The 27,243-nt window shown below is 27.8% G+C and overlaps 5 protein-coding genes across 7 annotated transcripts in view; 1 reads left to right on the plus strand and 4 right to left on the minus strand.

The window, feature by feature from the left end:
* Window positions 1-5,110: 5,110 nt before the first annotated feature.
* Window positions 5,111-6,707, minus strand: LOC107168291 (uncharacterized). The gene is made up of 2 exons (XM_015517648.2): window positions 5,524-6,707; window positions 5,111-5,465 (listed from the first exon to the last, which is right to left on the minus strand). Exons 1-2 carry the CDS (start codon window positions 6,556-6,558, stop codon window positions 5,187-5,189), a joined length of 1,314 nt encoding a protein of 437 aa, XP_015373134.2. The 5' UTR covers window positions 6,559-6,707; the 3' UTR covers window positions 5,111-5,186.
* A 1,346-nt stretch (window positions 6,708-8,053) lies between these two features.
* Pif1 (Pif1 DNA helicase) lies at window positions 8,054-11,587 on the minus strand. 2 transcript variants are annotated; one of them, XM_089228267.1, is made up of 8 exons: window positions 11,431-11,587; window positions 11,021-11,357; window positions 10,680-10,932; window positions 9,991-10,259; window positions 9,673-9,908; window positions 9,279-9,601; window positions 8,672-8,817; window positions 8,054-8,605 (listed from the first exon to the last, which is right to left on the minus strand). In XM_089228267.1, the coding sequence occupies exons 2-8, from the start codon at window positions 11,348-11,350 to the stop codon at window positions 8,378-8,380; spliced, it is 1,785 nt and encodes a 594-aa protein (XP_089084393.1). In that variant the 5' UTR covers window positions 11,351-11,357; window positions 11,431-11,587; the 3' UTR covers window positions 8,054-8,377. The 2 variants fall into 2 exon arrangements, with proteins under 2 accessions (XP_089084393.1, XP_015373133.2); XM_015517647.2 differs by lacking the exon at window positions 11,431-11,587 and having other exon boundaries at window positions 11,021-11,423.
* Window positions 11,588-17,718: 6,131 nt separating this feature from the next.
* Window positions 17,719-18,306, minus strand: LOC149055096 (52 kDa repressor of the inhibitor of the protein kinase-like). The gene is made up of 2 exons (XM_089228269.1): window positions 17,899-18,306; window positions 17,719-17,832 (listed from the first exon to the last, which is right to left on the minus strand). Exons 1-2 carry the CDS (start codon window positions 18,172-18,174, stop codon window positions 17,719-17,721), a joined length of 390 nt encoding a protein of 129 aa, XP_089084395.1. The 5' UTR covers window positions 18,175-18,306.
* Window positions 18,307-18,389: 83 nt separating this feature from the next.
* Window positions 18,390-19,133, minus strand: LOC149055097 (uncharacterized). The gene is made up of 2 exons (XM_089228268.1): window positions 18,740-19,133; window positions 18,390-18,678 (listed from the first exon to the last, which is right to left on the minus strand). The coding sequence occupies exons 1-2, from the start codon at window positions 19,131-19,133 to the stop codon at window positions 18,599-18,601; spliced, it is 474 nt and encodes a 157-aa protein (XP_089084394.1). The 3' UTR covers window positions 18,390-18,598.
* A 3,424-nt stretch (window positions 19,134-22,557) lies between these two features.
* The window catches only part of LOC107171085 (uncharacterized), a 32,244-nt gene continuing 27,558 nt past the window's right edge, over window positions 22,558-27,243 (plus strand). The window contains exon 1 of one of the 2 annotated variants that reach the window (XR_016191916.1): window positions 22,558-22,941. The gene's annotated coding sequence lies outside the window, so the exon portion shown is untranslated. The remainder of the gene's footprint in view (window positions 22,942-27,243) is intronic. The other variant, XM_089228624.1, reaches the window with a different exon arrangement.

Raw genomic sequence — 27,243 nt, forward strand, 5'->3', positions numbered from 1 at the left:
TAAAATCCTAATGTTGTAGATATAGATAATATGATATAAATATGATAACACACACACACACAGTACCATTTACATACATATTTAGGTACCACTAAATAATCAATAAAATATTAAATTGAATAAAAAAATTATGAAATTAAAAAAACTAAAATCACTTCGGTAATTAGTTAAATTAATAAAATTTAATTTAATAAAAGATTAAAAGTTAAATAATAACTATTGATAATAAATTATTCATGCATACAATTTAAATAGATAATTTAAATTTTTGAACATTAAAGCAAACAGCCTACAGCTTTGTTAACTATACTTTATACCTCTTATATCTTTATATCACGGATATTACAAAATTTAGGAAATAAGTTTAGAAACATACCTAATATCTGTAAATAAATCATTAATATTTCACCAAGCCAATGATAACATACATTAAATTAGTGGTAACCTAACTAGAATTTTTGTAAGAGGGATGTTAACCATCAATATTATAAAATACAATATAGACTATAGGTACCTAACACATAGTAATAATTATTATTATAGACAGTGGCGCAACTATGGGAGGGGTTTGGGGGTTGTAAAACCGCCGAAATGTTTATAAAAGTCAAATATTTCAGAGTGAAGACCTTTTTTTTGTTAGTTAATTTTTTTATATGAATAACCCCTACCGAAAATAGATCCTAGTTGTGTCACTGATTAAAAACAAGTATAGACTCTAACTTGTATTTAAGACTTTAAAATCCTTTGCCATCGATTTTCGTAAAAAATTCCTACTCTATAGGTGCTTCATAATTCATAAATTAATTTTATCCCTAACCTAACACCCAAACATTAAAAACCATATAGGTACCTACTCTTTTGATTAGTTAAGTATTGTATGTTATTGAAAATCTTACTTTGTAATTTATCATTAATCATAACAAAATTTAATGAATACTTACTAATTACTAATTTACAAATGAATAGTTAGTTATTCAATAAAAACCAAATTTATTCTGAACTATTATTAATATTTATTATTATGATGTTATTGAAAACCATTAATAAAGATTTTGAACATAACAAGTAGTTTTAAAACATTTCAATTTTGTTTACTTTCGTGATTTTTAATCATCATTTTTAATTTTTTAGATGTTATCATTTAATTCATGGCATGAAACAGGATTTAAGATATCTTAAATAAGTAAATATTAAATCTTGGCATAAAATAAGATATACAGTGTGATCATGATTTAAAGGTAACACTAAATATGTCAGGTGGATGACCTTGTATTGCAATTGGGTTTTCGGGAGGTGATAGGGACAAGGAGTACTTAAATACATATTTTCAGATAAATTTCAAATTTTTTACACTATTTTAGTGCGCACGCGCAATACAACTTACATTTTCTACATATTCGGATAGATTATTTTTTTAAAACATTTTTTGTATCACAAGTTTTTTTCTATTTACAAAATTGACCAAGTTAGAGAAAGTCAAAATTTGGATTTATGCATAATATGCTTGTTTAATGCAATTTTCATTTATAACTACTGGAAACTCTGCAACACACGCTCCCAAAAGACTAAAAAGGCTGTGGCCCCGAGACATGCTCAAAGCATAAAATACAAAAAAAAAACAATTAAAACTATACCAAATAATTAACTTCATATAATTTCTTGTCAGGTGGCACTACTGAGGGCCTTCCTTTTCTAATATTCTCAATGTCATATAAATAAAATTTTGTCATCATACTTACTGATTATTATAAAAATCAATTGTAAATATATTCTTCTTAATAAAAAAAAGCGGGTAAGTCGTGGATGTCGCTCTGCTGTACAAGTGGGTTACTGTAATGCATGGAATTAAATTTGAATCCAATGATATTATATCATTGTATACGAAAAACGATTCTGAGCGAAGACGGTTTATCTGTCTAGGATATATTATAGATTATTAAAAAATTTCAAATCTTAGATTTAAAAAGAAAATTTTTTATGAATTTCTAGTTTGAAATAATTTGCGAATTTTCGTGATTTTTACATATGTTGTCAAAATTCAAACTTTGAATGCTTGTAAAAAAAAGTTGTGACTAGCATTTCATTTTATTTTTCAGTTTCTATTGTAAAAATATGATAGGAGCCTTGTATTAAATTTTAAAATCTTAGATATAAAAGGAAAATTGTTTATGAATTTCTAGCATAAAATAATTTACGAATTTTTGTGATTTTTACATAATATGTTGTCAAAATTTAAACTTTGAATGCTTATAAAAAAAAATTGTGAATATGTATTTCTTTTATTTTTTAACTGCTATTGTAAAAATATGTTAGGAAATCTTAGAATTAAAAAGAAAAACTTTTATGAATTTCTATCTAAGATAATTTGAACATTGCCGTAATTTTTACGTAATTAGTTCAAAATTTTAACTTTAAATGCTTATAAAAAAAAATCGTGCCTACGTATTTTTAATATTTTTTAACTGCTGTTGTTACAAGTTGTTAGATATTTATTTTGTTATCGATATTATAGAAAAAAAAAACTAAAATAGTTAAAAAATTAAAATGTCAGTAAACAGCTCAAAACAAATTTAAATATTTTGAAAATTTTATCAAATATATAAAATGCCTATATAAACATTCAGTCAAAATTTCAAGTATCTTCGGTCATTTGTTTTAAAATTACATCAAAAACTAAAATCGATTTGTCGAAAAATGAGTGTGCGTAAAATTTCCCGTTTTTCCCTTAATTTTTAGTTTGTTTTTCTCGATTATTTAGAAAAGTATTAAGAATTATTCACTTTTGACCCTCTAAAGTACCAACTAGATTCACTTTCTGATCGAACGAGGTACTGAAGTCAAAAGTCGAAGCACTTTTACTGCCCCAAAACGTGATGACAGACACAAAAAAAAACACACACACACACACATCATGGTAAAATCAATACATTTATCGCTCCGCTCAGAATCTAAAATGAAAAAATGAAAAAAAATAACTACTACTGGAAATGATAACATAAGTGCCAAATAAATGTTTAATTTACTTTATCTATTTACAAATAATAATTTATTAATACTGTTGGTCACTACAATATGAGTATCTCGAGTATGTGATGATTTTTGTTTAGTAATCTGCTGTAATAGGATTACAATTTTAACTATTTTTATAGAGAAGTTTTGTTTTATTAATATAAATAATAATAATAATTAATAACTCTAATAACGATAAAATAATCAGATAATGTAATTATTAATGTATTTAGTTTGATGAAAAATATAATTTTCCTTTAATTGAAATTTATCTGAAAATATGTATTCAAGTACTCCCTATCAGTTATCGCCTCCCGAAAACCCAATTGCAATACAAGGTCATCCATCTGACATATTTAGTGTTACCCTTAAATCGTGATCACACTGTATACATATAATATATATATTATTTCATGATTCATATTGTAATTAAATATTACACGGATTAATCAATTGAATTCTGCCTCCTTATCTTATGGCGGTCAAACTTCATACTTCATAGGTTATTTATATATCTATGAACGCTGTGCACAGACATTTGTTGTCCCCGCCTTACAACTTAAGTTACAAGTGCTTGGTAAAGACAATTTGTGCTCAGCACACTTACATAGCATCATACTTAGCTTCGTTAGTTTAAAAATGAAGGTGAACTGACCCATGAAAATTGATGGTAAAAATTTTATTCTTGTTTTTATATGAGTTTTTAAGTTTCTTAGCAAGTTTTGCGTATATATAATATTGCGTAAATTAATAATGCTCATGACTCACTTAAAAATTAAAGTATCATATCAAGGTTAGGTACAAATCCCGTATACCTATTAACACAGAAAATGTTTTTACCATCAAGTTTCATAAAAGATCAATTATCCACTCTAATTGTTGAACTAACGAAGCTATACCTACATGGCTAAATGGCTTATAATTTGGTATGTTACACACTTGTAAGACAGAGACAACAACTTAATATGTTCTCTTAACACTGATTACTTTTTTATTTAATTTTCAATATGCATCAGTTTATTTTATTGAACAAATTGTCAAAAATAAAAAACAAAACAATTTAAAGCTCTTTTCAATAAGCTTTAAAACGAGCTTCAATTGAAATAGTTTTCTTAAAAATAAAAAGTTACATCAGTTTTAGTAAACAATGGTTACCCATTAATTGATTAGAAAATTGAAATTATTGATGACATTTAAAAAAAATTCATTCAGAAAATACACACACATGCACAAGTACCAATATTATACAGGTATTTTATTTTTGAATTAGTTACATTAACCCCTTTGTTATACATACAAATCAAAATATGCACCTGGGCCTTAATATACAAATGTATTTTTTACAATAAAAACTTTGAACCAACCTTTTTTAATGTAAATAATAATTGTTAAAAATGTAAAATGTATAGCCTAATTACTATAAATTAAACAATTTTATAGTTAAATTGTAAATTAGTATTTAATTTATATTTTGTATATTTGTTTAATATGTGGATGCGAATTCAATGTATTTTAAAATGTAAAGTTTCAATTTCAAAATAGCTAATTTGTATACCTGGATGGCTGAGTTTTAAAAAACTTATGGCCGTGAAAACATTAATTTGACAAAAGATCAAAAATAGTGCTATCAACATGAAGAAAATAAATATAATGAGCTGAAAATGTATCTAATGATTTGAACGATTAAGATTATCTGGTTAACATATATTATGATAACAATAAGATGTGTCAAATATTACCAAAAATAGTAAACATATCATTCATTTAAGTTTTAAATTATACAATTTTAATCATTTTATTCAATGTTGAATACATTTTAAAATACATATTATTAACAAGGAGGGATCAACAGTGACTAACAGAATAGATATGTAGGTATTATAAATAGTAGCTGGGGGAATCAATATAAACATTTTTCCTAAGCAGGTAGTTTCAGTGGAATCGATAAATCCTCATTTGAAACTATCAGGTTCTTCAACCTTGTTACACAACTAGTCGATAAATTTCAACAAGTTACAGAAAATTAAAAAAAATACTATATTTCTTATGTTCCACAAGAAAATATTAATAAAACAAAAAAAAAATCAATAACAAAATAGTATTTAGATTTAGATGTGAATATTTATTATTATTACTACTCATACCATGTAATTTTTATCTTAATTTATAGATATTATTTAATCTCGTTTGAAACCAGGTTTTCTGATTTCTGGTGGAACATATGTTAAATCATCTTTAAGGTTCTTGTCTTTAATCACTGTCTTTTTCATTCTTTTCAGTTTTTCTTCTTTAACTAGGTCATGTTTGTGTTCATTATCAAAGAAGAACAACAACTGTTCTTTTTCTTTGAGATCCTGTTTAGCCTGTTGAACCTTTTGTAAACGTTTTAACTTATTTAAATGGTCAAGGTATCGTGATAGCTCTTCTCGCCTGAAGGATTCCCATTGTTTGTAAATCTGAAATATAAATTAAACAATGTAGATAATATTCAAAGTTTTGTTTACTTTTAATTACCGTTTTTTGGTTCTGTATTTCTTTTTCTTCATTTTTAGATACTGCCTCATTTACAAAGTTTTTTGATTCTTCGGTTAAATTTTTGTTTTCGATTTTCAATTTTGAAAGTGAATCTTTTAATTGCTCTGCATTTTCAGGTGGTCTTTTATCTATAGCAGCAATTGCCAACTCAATTGTTTCCAAATACACAGAAGCATCAGGTTTTTTGAGATGATCACCTAAATCACTCCATCGGTTATAATAAGTTAATCCAAGAGTCTTAATGCTATTGCTTAGTATAGTATTATTAATTTTTCTACTAATCGCTAACATAGTTTTTCCAACTAAGTGATCACCATCTACCAAATCAAAGTGATCATCAAAATATGGATTTCTCAAAAAGTCGACACGTACTCTTCTATCTTCTTCATCATCATCATTATTTGCTTTTTCTGTTTCTGGTTTTGCATCCTCCCATTCAGGGGGATTGGTGATATATTTCAAACAAGAATATAATCCTATGGCTTTGGTAATATCGTTGTCCAGTTCTTCTTGTAACATTTGGTTGGAAGCGATCACTGCAGCATTTCGAATATCATTGTCTTTTAAGAAACGGTCCATTAGTAAATTACACAGATAGTAGTCGGGAAAAATTCCGTAATTTAGGCGATCCTTCAGTATCCTAATCAGGTCATTGACACTATTTGTTGCAACAAGCAACCGCACGACCGCATGATGTGTGGATGGCAGCAGCGTGCCGGTCTGCGCAGACAAACGAAACTTATGCGTGAGTTCCTCCAACTCCTCTAAATATGTATTGTCTGTCAATGAGTTAGCAAACACATCCAGATCAACGGCACTAATTTGCTTCGATCCTTGTTCCAAAGAGGTGGACAACTTGTGGTACAGCACTTCAGGTTCGACTTTCTTTAGCAACGAACAGTCCAGCCGTTCTTGCCACACGTCTTCACACCTGTATGCCTCAGTTAGAAACAACTTTGTCCCACGCAATCGGCGGCCAGCCAATGTGGTCAGAGATTTCTTTAAAGCGAACATAGTCAGCAACTCTGGCTAACGCGTTTTATGATTTAGATATGTCATCTAACACAAACGCATAGTAATTAATTATAAAATTAAACGTTTGAGGTAGATAAATTAGTTTGAAAAAAAAAATAGTTATTAAAAGTCCATTTTATTATCAATCCACGACATGCGGTATGCGTTATCATATAATGTCTTGATATTAGATAATATCACGGCTTTAGATAAATAAGGTGTATGAATAAATAACATTATGATAAGAACTATTCTCTACACTTCTACAGGCTACAGCTGCTAGTATGGTAACGACTAACGACTAACGGTGGCGAATCTTTTTTTGGGGTCTTATGCCAAATTTTTACAATCGAAGGTTTGACAATTTTTTACGTGGCCAAAGTTATAATATAACATAATAAATATAGTGATACTTTAAAAACATTATTAATTTTACATAGGAATATTATATTTTTTTTAATTTATGTAATTTGTTTCTTTGAATTTTTTACAAGCAAAATTTTATGAAAAATATATTTAATCACAATTTTAATATTTCACTTGTCATTGAAATTGGAAAATACGTGCCACTTTTGGCACACGTGACATGGGTTTGTCACCACTGCTTCATAATCTATTGACCATGTCTACACATATCATATACGAATAAAGTTGGGGACTAAAGATTACAGTCACTGGTCAATGACATAATATACAGGTTTAAATCTTAGATTATAAAGTTGTATATGATATAGTATTCAAATATATTGCTATAACTTTAAAACTGCAATACCGAACATCTTAGGGATATTGACTGTTATTGTTTATTCCCATAAACCAGTGGCGTAGCCAGGGGGGCTAAGAGGGCTATAGCCCTCCCCATTGACTGTGTCGACCTTAGAATTTTATCAAGATTAAATATTAATTTTCTGTCATAACAATAATTGAATACAATAATAAATAAATAAATAAAAAAATGTATACCTATACATATAATTGTAAATAGCTAATAGTGTAAATAAAAAAAAAAATATTGTATTTGTTTTTTGTGAAACTTGGCCCTCCCCATACACAATTCCTGGCTAATCCACTGCCCAGTGCCCATAGCCAGTGTCGCCCTTCATATATTAGTCCCTGTCTTTGACTAACCAGTAACCACTAGGTGTTAATATGCTATGACCATGAATGAGAATAATGGAATACAACTATCCTACAGAAATTCAAGTGTGGTGCAATGCCAAGCTCATAAAACATATGAAATTGTTTATAAAATGTATTTGATAGTATTACACATTGAATAATAGGAAATGTCATCTTTAAGACAACACAATATCTCAACATCTTACACCAATTAAATTGTATAGTATAATGAATGGTAAATTTGAATTTTTTTATGTGTACAAATTTAGTATCTATCTTATTCAAAACTAATTTTTTATTTATATTTTGGTGTTATATAAAATTTAATATTAATTATTTGTTAGACAACCTAAATAATATAACATTTTATAATATAAACAATATGATATATAATTATATAATAATGATTAAATAATATAAACCTAAAAACAAAAATTCATTTTATTTTATAACAAATAAATAATTCTAAAAAAAAAATTGTTTAAATTGCATAGTTAATACATAGATACATTATAAATAAATTTTTTGAGATCAAATGAAAAATAGCATAATATCATTAGATATAAGTGTTTAACATTTTAAAAGTTATTAAATATTAACTGTTTTATATTAATAACTTATTCGATTTACTTATTGTAACACTCAAAATGAAATGTATGACCATTTCACTACTTTAAATTACATTAGTAGACTTTACATTTTATTTTTCCATATTTTTTTTACCTAAAATATACATTTTATCAGATTCAACAATTCTATCTAATTTATTATAAAATGCTATCACATCAGGATTTGCCCAAACGTGTTTCTTGTCAAAATCTAAAATTCGTAAAGATGTCAAGCTTTTAGCTCTAGATAATGCAACATAAGCTTGTCCTGCTTCAAACACCCGCCCTAAAGATATTTCAACACAATCCAATGTTAAACCCTAAAAAATAAATTTCATTTAGAATTATTAAAATTTATATTTATTATGACCATATTATATAATGACCTGTGACTTATGAATAGAAAATGCCCAAGCTAATTTCAAAGGAACTTGTTGCCTTGAAATAAATTGTCCGGTAGGAGTTTTGACTATCCACTTTTCAGGTTTAATAGTAACTGTATTACCACATTTAAATTGGACACAAGGAGAACCTAAAATGATAAAAATTATTTTAATTATAAAGCTAATAACAAAATTTAATTGAGAGATAACCATATAATATTTTGTTTTAAACAGTCATTTTTATTTTTTTTAAATTTTGCATCACATACACATTGTAATCAAATTGTCATAACCAAAATAATATGTTAATACTGGGTATTGTTTAACATACACTAGTATAACATACAACAATTTAGAAAATCCTAAATATTTAAGTTAATTACTTAAGTATTTAATGTGTTGCTTTATACATAGAGAAATTTCAAAAAAAAAATAAAAATAAAATAAAATACTTATATCAAAGTTATAAGTTGATATGAAATACCTTAGATTATAACATTATATAATTTATAATGACTAAACTTTTTATACAATACTATTAAGTTACAACTAAATCAAATTAAGATACTACCCAAATATAGCAATAATTAATAAAAAATCATCAACTAACCATTTTTATCAAAATCTTTGACCACTCCTCTAGCACCATTCACTAGCCCTGATGATACACTTAAGTTTTTTAATAACATTACTTGAGCACCAGTCTTAAGAACAAATGATTTTGCCACGGGAGTATGATCATCTAATATTTTTGTTGGACCACTATCAAAAGCTTCAAATTTATATACTTTGCCTGGTAAATCTAATATTTTTGTCTGATTTATCATTTGAGCATCAGCTGTCCGACAACATAGACGGGTAGGTACAATTCCATTTTGTTCTAATAAATTAAACGATGTGGCTTTTAATTTGGTTGCTGTATCTGGATCTATACTGAAAATGTTCAGATATAAATATATCTATCTACTTATTAATTTTAAATTACAAGACATTATTTTACATACTTTCCTAAGCGTAGTTCATTTAAAATTTTTATAAATTCATTATCCGACTGTCTATGCACAAATTTTAAGTTGAAACAACGAAAACGACACTCTGCCCAAGTTTTAGTTTGGAAACAGAATCTAGATTTTCCTTGTTTTACAGGAGGCAATTGTAAAAAATCACCACACAACACTAACTTTATACCACCAAATGGTTCATCTCGTTTACGAACAGCTTTTGCTATTTTGTCAAGTTTCTAAAAAAAAATGTTTAAACAGAATTTGTAATTAACTGAAATAACAATTTAAAATATATTAAAAATATAATATAATAGTTACTTCAAAGTATTCCCCATCTACCATTGATATTTCATCAATAATAAGTATTTTACATTTACGCCAAACTTGTGCGGCTGATGATTTAGAAGCCATTTCAATACCTCGTTCAATAGTGCATTCACCAATACCAATACCAGCAAATGAGTGTAACGTTACTCCTCCAATAAGACAAGCTGATGCACCAGTACTAGCAGTCACCATTGTTACATCAGGAGGTAAGGTATTCACAATATAACGTAATAAAAAAGATTTACCTGTTCCAGCACTACCTGTAAATGTATAGGAAATTTGAATTCTAGTTTTTTTACGATCTAAAATATTTGATAAACTTTAAATAGGTACAAATAAATACAATGACTTCCATATAAATTAAGAGTATATGTTAAGTTTTAAAAGTTTTAGATTTATTTATTTTTCACCACATGTTACCTACTTAGGTATTACACTTTTTTAATTTGAATTCAAATCGAAATCAAAATTTCTTTTTAACACAATACTTCAAGATATAATAAAAAGATTTTCACCTCTAGAAGTAATAGTATTTTTGTATGGTTATGTATATACAACAAGGTTGTGGTATAAACTAATTTTCTTATATTTAGATACGTATTTGTTTTCAGTAACTAGTTAAACATTTGAATACTTAAGTAAATTTTAATTAATACAATTATAATATACCAGGTACTTACCAGTAAAAAATATATTATGTTTGGTATTAATAGCTTCAACTACTTCTCGTTGTTCATCAGTTAGTTTATCTTTTAAATTAATTAAATAACTTTTTTTGACATTTTGGTTTATCAATTCATCATTTAATTTCTTTTTTTTCATACATGGACCTTCTAATTTATGATCAACACGTCCAATATCTTTAACGTTTATGGGACTGATTTCTTCATTAGAGCTACTTTTAACAGCTAAAAGTCGATCCCTGATTTTTACCTAAAATTTTACATAGTAGTAAATAAGTTACAAATTACTCTCATTATGCTACAGACCTACAGTTAAATTTATAAATTATATGACATACCTGAGGTGATTCCTTTCGTCCTGTAACCTTGATAAAAAGGGTCTTAAGGAATTCAGCAAGTTGTGCAACAGGAGCATTTGAAATCATCATCATGACTTTTTCAGTTTTAAAATGGATTGTTGCTTTGCCATCACAAGCAAAACGTTTATGTACTGCAATATCTTTCAATGCTAAACGGTGAAGTACACCTTTGTCAGCTGATACATCAATGAAAATGTCTCGGAAATCATTGCGAGTCAATACCAGTTTTGTCGTCAATGACTTGAAACGTTTTAACACAACGCCTTGAGCGTTTGACCATTCCACAGAACAGGTACATTGCAACGTCATTACTTAACTAGATTTTATTTTGTATAAAAAGGTGGTTAGGTTATCAAATCTACAACAAAATGCTTTAATGTTTTACTTACAATGTGAAACTTTAACAAGCAACGATAGAATGGCTCAACGCTCAACTGCTCGAGCTCAATGGTAAATGCCGTAAATTCGAAAATATTAAGTAACAAAAAAGTAATAAACTTATAACCGTTATTATAGACAGCGCTGCAGTGCCGCATCTAAAAGTAGTGATAAGTGATAAATAATAATTGAAAATGTTGAGATAAAAAACATGTGACCAGTTTAGCCATAATCCATGATTGCAGAATTGGTTTCTGGTATCTATTTCTATTTCTATATAATATTTAAACTGATGGTGGGTATAGGTGGAATTGTGGAAACCCACATATTATTATATTGTATATTTTAGTTAATTCTAAACTTCTTTTGAAAAAAATGTGATGGAATAACATAATAAAAATATTATCCCAGTATAATTATCTAGATCCAAAACTGAACCATGAGTGTCAATCATAGGCGCAATTTCGACTTTTGACTTTGTGGAGGGGCCTGAATATATAAAAAGGCAAGCAGATATTTATCTCAATTTGAGACTATGGTGTCAATAAAATAAAATATAATGTTTTGTGATATAATATTATTTATTTATTAAACAACAATTAATACCAACATTTAATAATATAAGCAGACAACAAAAATCGTATTATACAGCGTTATCTAGCGATAAAAGTCAACAGTGTCGTCATGTGTGAGTTTTCATCATAGACATATAAATATTTATATGTCTATGGTTTTCATGCTAAGGTGATTTGAATAATTATGTTCAGCTACAGGCAGGTAGCGCTGCCATTTTTATTTGCAATAATAATATAAATATATAATATACGGTTGTCAGAAAAAAAAGCCGGGAAAAAAGCCAAGAAAAAAAATCCACAGAAAAAAAAGCCACGGAAAAAATGTCAAATTACAATAATTTAATATACCTATAACAATTAAAATTAAAGTATTAAATTAGGTATTATTTAAAAATTGTTTGCAAATTATTGGTCAAATATATGAAAAATAATTATAATTATATACAAAAAAATAAAATTTAAAGTATTATAAAATTTTTTAAACATTGGTCATATTGTATACATATATGTATATATATATAAAAAATTATTAATACACAGGTTATATGTTAATCAATTTAAAATTTTTAACACAGTTGATCATACTATTCATACTGTATTGTCCGTATTCATATATAAAATTGTTAATATTATAATATACATATTGAATAAAAATAATATAATATTTTGTGGATATTATCTTGAAATCAATTGATTTATATCTTACACCCTAGATATGTATAAGTATAATGTATATATACTTTATATAGGGCGATTCTTTTTTAAATGTACCTACATATGTTGCAGTATGAAATACATGCTATCTTGAAATAAATAAATTTATATACATATTTTTTATTTAAACTTTTTGTTTAATAAAATCAATACATTCATTGCTGTTTAGAATTAGAATCTAAAATATATTTATTACTATGAATAATAAATAATAGCATATAACCTGTGTATTAATAATTATATATATATATGTATGTATACAATATGACCAATAATGAGTAAAATCTTTTTTAAATAATACCTAATTTAATACTTTAATTTTAATTGATATATATTGAATTATTATTTTTCCCATGGCTTTTTTTCCGTGGATTTTTTTTCCATGGCTTTTTTTCCTACATTCATAATATACATAATATTAAATAGTTTTTCAGTGAAGAGGCCGGTCTATGATTAAAAGGTCTATTAACCTTAGGCTAACGGTTGTTTAAAATATGTTTAGTGAACGTTCATGGAACCCAGCAAATGAATGTCAAAATAATATTGTGTATTGATAATTATTGATGTTTAAATACAATCTAAAATTTAAAGAAAAAATGTTTGTTCAATAACATCCAATAATGAATATTAAGATTTTTTGAACTGTTGCTGGGCGTTGAGCAATGGCCACATCAAAAGAGCATAATATGTTTGAAACCATGCACGATGCACTGCATTACAGGAGAGTAATATATCATATTCATATGTCTACATTTTCTATTTAGAAAATAAAACAATACTATATTATAATAAGGTATACGGATAACAGAGAGAAAAATAGGCAAAAACACAAGTTACATAATGAGAGGACCATTCATTAACATATTACATAACCTTAATAAATTTCGTATTTTATTTCATATCTTAGTAGGTCTATTATTGTACAGTTTCTTTTAAGTCGACAGGGAATTTGTAATAAAGTTAGAGAGAACATGATTTTTATAATGGGGCTTATATGTTTATAATATGGTTAGTTAATTTTGAGTGAAAACTTTTATAGTAAGTATACTAAGTTGATTAGGTACTGATTACATTTTTAGAACTAGGCATTTTTCTTCTGACCCCCTCCCCTCTAAAGTAACAACTATAGATTCACTTTCTTACCATCATAGGCAATACTTATATTTATGTTGAAAATCGCATCGGTAAGCATTTTATCTACTTTAAAAAGTGTTTTTAGTCACACAAAAAACAAACACTCATCATTATTGTCAAACCCGCTGCATTTCTTGCTACGTTTAGAAAATATAAATTTTGATAGATCTTTATTGCATATACAATCATTATAAATAATTTAAAAAAAAATTATGCACTAAACTTCCACTTATATTCAAAATACGAGTATATATAGGCATATAAAAATAAAATAACAGTTGCATATAGAAACATAATATCTATACCAATCATAATTTCAACTCGTTTAGTTGTTGCCATGAATATTAATTGTTTCATAATTATTTTAACAAACAAAATAAATATGATTATAACATAGTTCAAGGTATAAATTTGTAGACTTATAGCATTATTTGATTACACAATAGTACATGATCATAATTACCAGCTAATAAATAAACAGTTTGCATAAAGATACGATCATTTTTATATTTTATCTTGCAGGAGCGTAACTGTTATTGAAGTATAGGCACTCAATATAAATGGATTAGTACAATAATTTCATAATTCATAACACCAATGTTTATCAAATGAAAATATGCAATCGTACAATAGTTTTATATAAGATGCAATTATTTTACCTTTACATATAATTATTGAATATATAATAATAATGTTCGTTATACAAATGGTAAGTAGGTATAACGTATAAGTTAAATTTTTTTATTAGTTTTAGATTGTGAACGAATTTTGAAGTGTCGATAAATTTTTTTTGGCCCTATCAAAATACTTGAAATTTTAATACAAAGTTTCTCATAAGTTATTCTTATAGTGATTAAAAAATTATAAGAATACATAGGCACAATTTTTTTTTATTAGCATTTCAAATATTGACAAAAAAACGATCAAAACCATGAATATATATTTTTTTGTGTCCGTCATCTCGTTTTGGGGCAGTAAAAGTGCTTCGATTTTTGACTTTAGTACCTTATTCGATCAGAAAGTGAATCTAGTTGGTACTTTGGTGGTCAAAAGTAAAAAATACTTATATATTTTTCTAAATAATCGGGATTAACAAACTAAAAATTAAGGGAAAAACGGGAAATTTTACGCTCAATCAGTTTTCGACAAAATCGATTTTGATTATTGATGTAACTTTAAAACAAATGACCATTGATACATGAAATTTTCACCGAATGTTTTTATAAGTATATTCTATCCACCATGAAATTTTCAAAAATGTTTGACTTATGTTGTACAATTCATAGGTATATGCAATTTTCGAACATTATTAGTTTTTTTTAAAAATTAATATCGATAAAAATTTATTTTTTGGGTAGAAAATATTGAAGATTTAATACAAGGCTCTTAATATATTGTTACAATAGCAGTTGAAAAATAAAATAAATTCATAGTCACAATTTTTTTTTACAAGCATTAAAATTTTGACATAATACGTAATAATAATAATCACAAAAATTCGCAAATTGTTTTAAGTTAAAAATTCATAAAAAATGTTATTTTTAAATCTAAGATTTGAAAATTTAATACAAGATTCCTTAAAAATTTGTCAATCTTTATCACAAAAAAAATGTCCACTGGAAATTCAAATTAAATTTTTATTAGCATTTGAATTTCAAATATTGACAAAAGTTCGTCAAAACCATGAATATTTGCAAATTATTTTGTAGTTCAAAATTCATAATATTGTTTGTATTTATATCTAAGGTTATAAAATTTAACACTAAGTTTCCCATAAGTTTTGCTTCAAATAGCTATAGAGAAAATTTGAAGCGTCATTATAGGAAAAATGTTTTGAGCTTTTGAGTTTTAAATTTTTATGAAATCGCGTAATGATAACGATTTATCCTCAAACCAGGTATATGTATATCTATGATATTATAAAGTATTACGAATTATGATTACTACATGCAATGTTTTTAGAAAAATTGATTAACCATGCCTTATTCAAAATGCGTCCTAATTGAAAAATTTGTTATTTGTTTCAAAATAGAATATATGACAACATTTAAATATAATATATCCTAGACTGACAAATCATCTCCGTTCAGAATCGTTTTTCGTATACAATGATACCTATCATTGCATTCAAATTTAATCCCATCCATTACAGTAACCTACTGTACAGCAGAGCGACATCCACGACTTACCCGCTTTTTTTAGAACATAATTAAAAATTAGAATAGGTACCTCAAAATGGTATAACCTAATAACAAAATGTACCTACTTTGATCTTATTCATATTTCATTTGATTTATTATATTGAATAGGTAGCACTCTATCGCACTAAACAGAGTTTGGTTTTTGGTGCAACTACATGATATCGATTGGTCATCGGTTCCATTTCGTAATATTACTGTAATTCACTACCTATGTTTATGTACCAGTTTTGATAAATGTTAGCTTTAAACATATAGACCTTATACTTAAGTATAAGGTCTATGGCTTTAAATCATAATATTATCAAGTGAACCTAATATAGGCAGTAATATACAGAATTCCAAATTCCAAAAAATTATCAATCACTTTAAAAATAATGTCCTTATTATATTATACAAGGTATTGTCGGTACTGATATCTTAAGTAAAATAAAGTATCTTAAGTATCTATATTTTAATTGTTGAACAATCGTAGTTTTACTGAAAGTTCTAAAAAAAGTAGTTATAGGTTATAAGCAATTAAAAATTAATAAAGTTTGTATTAGAACAAATTTTCAACAAATAATCACGAAGGCTGTGCCGATGATTTAAATTTTTACTCATTCTGTGCCGTAAAACACGGTTGAACACTTCTGAACTTTGAAGTATCATAGAATTTTTTCTATTTGATCAATACATCAAAATATTGATCTCATCGAATTGTTTTTTTGCTTAACTATTTGTTAAGCAAAAAAAACAATTTTCATATATTTCTGTTTCTATTATACTTCCCGAAAGTTGGTGTCAATAGAAACATTTATGGTTTTTAGTGTAGTTTTTTATTTTACCAACTGAAGGGTGAATTAAATAACTGTTTGTTTATTTAACCTTAAATATTTAAATTATAAAAACAAATTTGCAAAAAATGGAATTAAATGTACAAACAACTTCTGGAAGATCACATATTCACAAACTAGGTATATGTCTAAATCCCTAATTGATTTTGATCCTCAAAAGTGTCATAAAAAAATTTTTTTTTACAATTTGGCCAATGTAGGTTTATGTGCATGTATGAGGCTTGGCAAAATATGCGTGTGCTCGTACGAGCAAACACGGCTGTGCTTCTATAGAATAGAATGTATACATCTACACCCCTAAAATGGTAAAAGTCAGTAAAACTTACCTATTGAAATAGTTATTTTTTTTTTCTGTTAAATAATTCTTTCGATTGATAATCTCTTTAATATTTAAAACAAATTTTAAAGTGAAACATTTTGAAAGTATTTATATTATATTAATGATATTTATAGGAATCGTTTATTTTCGTGATATTTAATTATGATTATTATCAGAAGTTGATGCTTATTAATTGTTTAAAAAATGTTTATTCGTACCTATGTAGCATGTAGGTAGAATCAAACAGAGCATTGAGAGTTTCATCAAATTGCGGATTAATGAATTTTCGGTTTAGCGAAAGTTGCATATTGATAACACAAATATTTGGTCATGGAGACGTCGAAGTAATAAATTTATTGATTTTGTTTCTATTCCAGTGGCGGTTTTTGGAATTTTTTCTGGGGGGGGGGGGTCCTTTAACATTATCTTATAATACATAATAACAAAAAAGTATAACCCATTAATAATAACTAAATATAATTTAATTCTTACATAAACGAAAAACTATAACATAGCATTTTAGTTACAATACAAAATCAACTTTTCGTTTTTTTTTTATCAATTCGTCCAAAACTTCGTCAGCTGTTAATTTCAAATCTTTATGAATACACATCATAGCTAGACCATTTAATCTTTTCTGAAATATTAATTAAATTATGTTTAATATTTTAAAATATGAATTATGATTTCCTTAATTACTTACTTCTCCAATGGTGTTCCTCAAGTAGGTTTTGATTCTCTTAAGATTTGAAAAAGTACGTTCATTCGATGAAGTTGAAACTGGTAATGTGGCTAGTATTTGAAGCAGTTTGTATATATTAGGATAAATATCATTATTACAAAGTGATAAAGCTTGAAGTGCATTAGTTGGCTCTTCGCTCAAATTTTTTAAACACCTTTGCCACAATTTGTATTCAGCCAATAAAATTGCAGGGTTTCCATTTTCCAGATCATCTTGGTAATTATTGACTAATGTCATAAAATCATCATCTAATTCTTCTTTCGAAAATAATGAATGAAAAGAGTTTAATGTAGTTTCGTGGTCAATAAATCTTTCTTTTAGTTCATTAGCGAATGATTCAAGATATGGTATAAATACAGATACACGATAATATTCCTCTCATAGGCGTGCGCAGAGTTTAAGTTCGGGGCGTGCCCGTGGAAAATTTGAATAATACATTATACACACATAGATTATATTATAACTTATTTATTAATTATTATTGGTTACTGGTTAGTATATAATATTTACAGATTCATACGTCTATTTTCTAAGGTATTGAACTCATCGATGACAGAATCCAAGTTTATCCCACTTGTCAACTCTTGTTCGGTGAATAGTAAAAGTAACGAATCTAATCGTTCCTGTTTCATCGTACTTCTAAGTTTTGATTTTACAATTGTCATTTTGGAAAAGACTCGTTCGCATGTACAACTAGTGACTGGTATAATAGTAAACAATTGTAAGGTTTTATAAAAACAACTGTAGGTAGAAATACTATTGTTAGTTTTCAGCCAATCAAGCCACAAATAAATGGACTCACTAGATGTACCATTAGGTTTATCAGATTTTGGCAAATGTTTTAAAAGGTTTATTTCAGTTTTTAGATCTGTACTTGATGTATTTGAGAACTTAGCCAAAATATCAATCATTTCAGGTTTTATTTCCATGTGTAGCAGACTAGCAATAGCTTCAATTAAGCTTAAAGTTTCTTGATTGAATCTTAAATCCATTGCCGATAATAAATCATCAAGTAGTTCATAATAAACCGATATCTTCATTTCATCTAATTTATTTTTAAAAAAAAATTGAGATTTAGATTTGTTATCTATTTGAGTTGATACTTTTCTACGAATAACGTCTGGAACAATTATTCCATGTTTTTTACATAAAGCAACTGCTTGTTCAAAAAATATTTTCAAATTCTTTATTTTCATTTCTCATACTTTTAAGATTTAATGTTAAAGACCGTACATTATCAATTGCCAACAAAAGATTTAGTTTTGGTGATTGAAGTACTGAGCTAATCTGTTATTTGCTGACCGGCTCTTTTATTTGATTTCATTTTTAATGTTTAAAGTATTACACTATGCACACTAAGAAAACAATAACTAGGTAATGGGTTTTTATTTAAATATTATGTAATATTTAATTAAATAATAACTTTGGACACTAAGGAAGTTTAGCTTTCAACTGTTAACATTAAGGTTAACGCAAAAGGCAAAAATACGAATGAGTATTAGATGTCAGTAATTACTACACGAGTCGTGAGTTCGTGACAACAGTCTTGGAATATTATATTTTTGTTTTGACGATAGTGATTATAATTTCTAATATTCTATGGTTGTTTTTATTTGTTTATCATATTCTATAAATAACTTAAGTAGGCAATTGATAATTGAATTTTCTCAATTCATGTAATTCAGTTGTAATCACGGATAAAGATACCTTATAGTACTTATACCTTATAGTATAATGTTGAAACCGCTTCGCGGACGGGATTTGCAGTGTAGCCCTTTCAAAAGTTAAAAATATTGAACCATATTTTTTTTATGTATTGTTGTCATGGATAAGGATGACCTGGTGATACCCCAGTTTTCCTGTACTAATAAGAAGCATGTTTGAAACATAGGGCGCTTTGGCCCTTGAAAAATCTCGGGGCGTGCCTAGGCACGCCCGGCACGCCCTGTGCGCACGCCTATGATTCCTCTGCTGATGTTGTATTTATATTAACTTTTAGTGTCTGTCTACTTGATGTTCTTGGAATATTAATTTCAACTTGAAAATTATCGGCGATCTTAGAGGCTTTTTTAAAAATTTAATAATTTAATATTTTGTAAAATCGACTTATCGTGATCGATACACAATCATAGGCGCACATAGGGGGGTGCTTGGGGGTGCTTAGCACTCCCAGGTTTAAAATTAGCACCGCATAAACTATTTAAAATATTTATTACATAGTCATATCTTTTGAAATATTATTATATAAATCTGTTTATGTATATCAGGATATTTTGAAAATATCAACAGTTAGTTTATCAGCAGAAATGATGGTTTTAATGAATAGTCTACCAGCCAGCTTTATATATGAAGGCATGAAAAATCAAAGTTATAAAAGTTCGTTTCCAAATGTCTGTAAGCTATTGGGAATAACAATTCCAATTTCTTCGTCAACGTGTGAACGTTCCTTCTCAGCTATGCGTAGATTGAAAAACTGGTTACGCACCAATATGGGCCAAGAAAGATAGAAAGATTTACCAAGCTATCTACGCTTAGCATTGAGAGAGATCTTACCAATAAAATAGAGGGGGAAATTATAATGCAAACATTTGCGATATCAAACAGAAAATTAAATTTTGTCTAACATTAATAATTAATGATTACATGTTATTATAACTTTTAATATAATTACAAAATATTTATTTTTATTTTTAATAAAATTTATAATTATTGCAATGTAATTATTATAGTATTAGGGTGGTGTAGTGGGGGGCTTCGCTCCCCACGGGTCTGTGTACTATAAATTATTTCAGCACCCCCTAAATTCACACCCTATGTGCGCCTATGTACACAATGTTATATTATGCATTAAAAATCTACTAGCGTGGTTATAAATGGCTGTAAAGTGTAAATATTAGTAAATTTTTGTCAACGAAAAAATAATAAATAACACAATATAAATATGATAATTTAAAATCAGTAAAATTCAATTTTAGACTTTTGTAGACTTTTGTAGACTTTCATAAACCATTGAAATTAAAATAATTTTTAAATTTTCTTAATATTTATCTAACCTAATTTGGCTACGCCACTTATATAATAGGTACCTATTCAATTTTTATTATAAATATTTAAATTTTTACGAACCTGAATTTTAAATATTTTTGAAAGTCGATTCAAATTGAATGGTAATCTTAGATTAAAAGTATATTTGAGAATAATAATTAGTAACTAATTCGTATTAACAACAAGATTAAAAATTTACAATTTAGACTTCTACAGGCGCGATGCACGACGGCTGAAAAGTGACAGACGAAAGTTTATCGCCGTGGCTGCAGTGACATTTTTCGAACGGCCAAACTCTATTATTATTACAGATAATAGATATCGTAAACATCATAATTTCAGAGCAAATATAAATAACTATATGTCTATATAGCTGTAGCAAACATTCAAATACACGGAATAATAATGATGAAATCACCAGAATTATGTATAAGCGTGTAACCGCATATAAAAGTCGCAATAGCTAGTCAAAACCCGAGCTCCTAGAACCCATGATCATTGATTATAAATCAATATAATCAATGCCATAATGTATCACAGCCTAAACACGGGATCTAGGGGGGGGGTCCAGACCCCCTGGACCCCCCCCCCCCCGTAAAACCGCCACTGTTCTATTCACTCAGTTTTACGGTAACCATCACATTCATCACAATTTAGTTCCAAGGTTTGCCCAAATACGAAAATATTATGAGTTATGACTAATAAAATTTAATTTTTCATGTCTTAAAAATTATTGTTTTCCGTAATGCTCATTTTCCTATTGAATACTTGGTAGGTGTTTATAATTTTTTTTCATTTACGACCAATGGCCATCATATCATGTAGGTCATGTGATTAAAAGTAATGAGTATTGGGAACTAGGAAGTTGAAATTCTCTGCAGATACCCATGTACAGACATAAGACGTATTATAATATATAGGTAAGATAGACAGGTGACAGCTTATATATTATTATTATACATTTATACCATTTATGATTATTATTATTAGTATTATTGCTATCGGCGCGTACTATAATTGGTAGTTGTCTAGAATAAGGTTATTGTGGTAACGTATAGACCGTATAGTAGTAGATTCCTACCTATATCTAATCCTAATATAGCTTATATCTTGTGTTTATAAGGTTAAGGTCTAAACGAGTACCTACAATAGTGCAATCTTTATAGGTCTAGGTTTTCATTTCTTTTCTTATGAGTTATGATTTCATATCCGTCATACTCGACAGACAACTGAAAAAACAGTTCAGATGATAAAAAAAAAAAATCAAAATCAAAACGCTGACCTATAATATTTATAAGAAATGGCGTGAATATTATGGATTATATTATAATACTATAATGGCATTATATAGTTATATACAATTAATAACTATATTATACAAAGACAATTATAGACAATAATGTTGAGACTAGCAGCTGGAGACCGTGTCCGAGCTCGCCTGCCGCCACTGACCTACATCGGTTTTCCGTCGCTGCACGTGGCATCACTGTGCAACTGTTGCTACCGCCCAGCGGCCGTTTTATTTTGCGTGTTGGTAATCGCCTCGCACACATGCGTCGCGTGTTAACTTCTCGCAGCGTTTACGTTCCCTGGTTCCCGTGTGGCGTGTTCAACACTACTACAATAGTCGTCAGTCGTCACTCGGCAGTCGTTATTCGTCAGTCTTGTGTGTTGTGCGCTTAGTCGTTACTGTTTCTTGTGTCGTCCGAGAACAGTTTTTATTTTTATTTAAACATTTTTCGACGTATCAAATCCCGGCGTGTTATCAATTTTCCACTAGTTCCCTCGCCATTTATACGCGACAATATCAAAAATCGGAGGTGTTGGTGCGACTAACAAGTACGGTCCACGACGATATCAGCAATATATTTCAGCCACACATTTCGCATTTACGCCCAAATATCGATTTCCAGTTGGCTGGGAAACCGACATAAAATTTAAGCTAAATTTCTGATACAGGTCAGTGCTATGTTTCGTTATAATTCGTCAGAATTATTGCATTCTAATTACCTATCTATTGCGATTACTTATATCCCAGATCGTTTTGGGTGTATCTACCATCAGTAGAATAAAAAAACGTTTAGGTAGTGGTGGGTGGGCAGGTAAGTTAGGTGTTCACAATACAGTATTATGTAATTATTCTGTAATTATTTTGTAATTTGTGTCAATTTATTTAAACACTATTACAACATAATGTAAGTAGAGGGGCAGGCGCGCCTATGTTAGAGCAAAGAATAGATTATACCTTTTGTCTTAATCATAATAATGTTTGTTTTATACCTAAATTGTTTTTTTTATTGATTTTTATTTTCTTAATATCAGAAAGTATTTTGTATTTTAAAAACATACCGTTTTCTATATATACAAACCACAAATATATATTTTGAGCTTATATAATTATATATATATATATGTATATATTATATAGGTTAGGTCAGGTTTAACAACTTTATTTTAAGCGGACTGTCCACCATATAAAAATGTGCCTACTTTTAGGATATTGGTAAATTGGAATAATATTTTAAGTTTTAAAATTATTGCCTCCGCCCAAGATACAATCGTTTGCACTAATAATATAAAATTATTTAATTTAAAGTTGTGTACCTAGTTAGGTATATTATTATAAGTTTTTTTAGTATTTTATTATAATCCAAATTAGTTTAATAGTTGTTAGTGTTGTAACTTAATTTGAAATAAAAACACGTTCATCAATTGTCTTACATCATCGTTTATTAGTTCAAACGAAAAAATATTTAGGTGTATAACAATATTTTGAATTAGTTTATTATCTTGGTTACTAAAATCTTATACTCTAATCAATTCGTTAATCGTGAAAAATAATTTACTTATTGACTTATTGTTACCCTCGATGTCATCCATTTGATTTTGTCGACTACTAAACATAATTTTTTTTACTTCGCGTTTGCTTACTACCTAGCATAATAGGTATTCTTCAAATGCATCATACAGATAATAGGTAAGTAATTAACCCGGTTAATGTATTGTACCTGTTGTTGAAATCGACCTATATTAGGTGTATTTTTGTATGAACTTTGTGCATCATAATATAGTATGTATTATAATAGTATTTATGTAAATATAATTTTTTCGGAAACTGGTGTTATGCAATCTGTCATACACAATTAATTTTAAACGTAGAGCTTATGCGGATGTTACGAGTTGTACCTAAACCTAAGTTGATTATGTAATAGTTTTACTTATAAGTTATATTAGCATATTTCGTATACATTGAACTAAAACTGCCATCACATTGTATAATTTATGTAGTATGTAACCTATATAAGTTTTATAATAATGAGTTTTCACATTATTATTTTTCAGTTTGCATGACAATAGATATGTTTTTCATATAACTCAATAAATATATATTGTATTATAAATAGGTCAGTTATTTTATTTTTCATATTCCTACAGAAATAACAGAGTATACGTGAAAAAATTGTATGTAGAACACGTCAGTATTCAACAATATCTTCACAAATTTTTTATGATATTGAACTCTGCACGTAAAATTGTTTTACGAATGTCATGATTTATTATATAGTATACTTTATCTATGCGCTTTCAAATCATGTTTATTAATAATTAATTCGTACGATACTAGCTTGCGCTGATGTGAGCGAATGAGACGATATCCTTACACTAGAGTCTAGACCTCTAGACTTAACAAAAATAGTTTAAATTAGAAAACACTGTTATGGATTTTTGTGTTTACGGCTTCTGTGTTCCCTCGGTGTTCCCCGACATAATACCCGAGATCCGTATTGCGCCTGCGGTAAAATAATTGCGACTGCAATATACTTAAGTATACATGGTATTTAAATTATGTACGCATTGCATACATTATGTACATTATATATAGACACATATAAACAGTACGTAAGTAATAAAAAATAAAAAAATGTAATAAAAAGAGACGTAAAAACGGACGGGACGTTCTTGAAGACTTAACGAGTTTTATGGTGTGTCGTGTGTGTATAAAAGAAGGAACCTTCTTGCGATCCCAAATCAATAAAATATTATACACAAAATGATACGTCTATTATAATATGTAGGTACCTATGTGCTATAGGTACTAGTTACTGTGGTCTGCTAACATAGGTAATATAGAACTTTAATATTATTATTTTTTGCGTTCGTATCCGTACTTATAACAGGTACATAGAACCATATATATGTATGATGTATTTATTTATATTTGGGATACCATCTAAAATTCACGGCAAGTACCTAATCATGTATTTATGTATATTGATTTTATTGTATTGATTAATATAGGTATTAATAATGTTGTGTAATACAGTTGTTTTAAAAATTTGTAATTGTACGAACTTACCTAAACAATTTTAAAAAAAGGAATATTTTGGTCTATTTTATCTGTACATTAATTTTGTAAGGAAATGATGTAGTATTTTATTAAATTAAAACATAAATATTTCGAAGGGTTGCTATATGAAACTGGTTTAAACCTCTTAATAATGGTTACAGTTCGAGTCTCGTGTATTTTCAGATTAAAAAGAGGGTAAGAGTTTAGACATCTGCACGTATAGTTAAAAAATATCGCTTTAGGTTATTTCAGATAAATATCAAACCCAAAAGACCCCAGTGATGGTTCACCTTATGATTACGTGTTTGTTAAGGGCCTATGAAGCATGAAAAAAAATAAAAATAATGTTGGTACGTCCTACATGCATGGCACATCGTATATTATATTATACATGTATTTGACCAGATCTTATCCCTCTCATTCTTGGTTCTTTTCACAATTTTTCTCCCCCATATAATTCCACTTGTACCATAAATACTAACAAACAATAGGTAATATTTTTACAACTTGTTTCATGACGTTTATTGCTCTTTCTAAACGCTTGCTTATAATACACTATTGTCTGATATTTTCTTAATTAGAGACCGGAGTGTCTGCGATATCCTTTGGCCAAGGGTAAGAAGTATGTTACGGAAGGGAGTTTTTGACACTCAATCATTAATGAATCCCTATAGGCTATAATGTTATTATTTAAAAACAAAACTACCTTCGTTGTGTTTTGCTCAATTAAAAAAATAACAATAATAATTCCGTATACGGAGTCATGTTTTGTTACTCATTATTACCTGTTGATTTTACCCACCCACTTGTTTGAAATGAAAATATATTGTTATGACATTATTTAATTGTTTTACATTTTTGGTATATACTCGTATACAATATTATCTACCTAATTTGGATTTAACTTGTAAAACACATTTTGAGGCAACATCTGTTACAAATTTTCATGTTCTTGAATTATTGTATCTACAGAAACTAGACGCATAATATTCAGGTTACTAAGATAGGTCAATTTTTATCTGCATTTTTAAAATCTGACTACAAAAATTATAAAAATCTATAGGAAAGTGTAAGTATATATTATTATTGAAGTTATTGTTTTTATATTGATATATTCATCATATTCATTAAGTTCATGTTTCGGTAATAACTGGTAATCATGCATCTTTCTGGGGTGTTTTCTTCAATATTCAATATAATAAATACTATAAATAGTTAGTTTTTGTCAAAATATGACAGAATCTTCGCATTTATAAATTTAATTTTCAGCTATAAAACTCTTTGTTTCTAGATAAAATATTTTGGATTGTAGATTACATAAATAAATATGATGTGAATCTGATTTTATTGTGTTAACCATCTTTTTAACTATATCAAATATAGTAGTTAGTTTTTGATATTGATTTGCAAAACCTCTACTAAGAAAAAAGTATCCTATTTAGTATTTTAATAGAACGTATAACTGATAAGAGGTTATGCAGTTATTGTAATCTGTATTGTATCGTTTCTGTTAGAAAATTAAAATAGGATTATTATAGGTCACGATTCTCACTGCTGAATGGCGGCAACCAGTTCGTTTGATCCACCAAACAACATTAACATTGAACGGGTAAATAACCACTAGGTACGAGATTGAATAATAAAATAAAAGCCATTGTCCCCGGAGGCCAGATTAAATCATAACAGGTTTTTTTTTGGTACCTCGAGTCTTAAAAGAAATAAGCCTTTTAATTTGTATTGTACATTTGTGTAGCGGTGCTTGTTCTTAAAAATACTATTTTTTTTTTGAATTTATTCTTCTTTTTTTCCAATGCCGAACGGATTAATAATAGCGTCTATTGTGGGGACCCCTGCGGTTGTCGGATAAATCAAACACAGTTAGTAAACGACGAAAACGCAAGAAATATTGAGAA

This window comes from Diuraphis noxia, unplaced genomic scaffold (genome assembly GCF_037042655.1).
Source record: "Diuraphis noxia isolate RWA-SAM2 unplaced genomic scaffold, SU_Dnox_SAM2 contig0005, whole genome shotgun sequence".
Taxonomy (NCBI): domain Eukaryota; kingdom Metazoa; phylum Arthropoda; class Insecta; order Hemiptera; family Aphididae; genus Diuraphis; species Diuraphis noxia.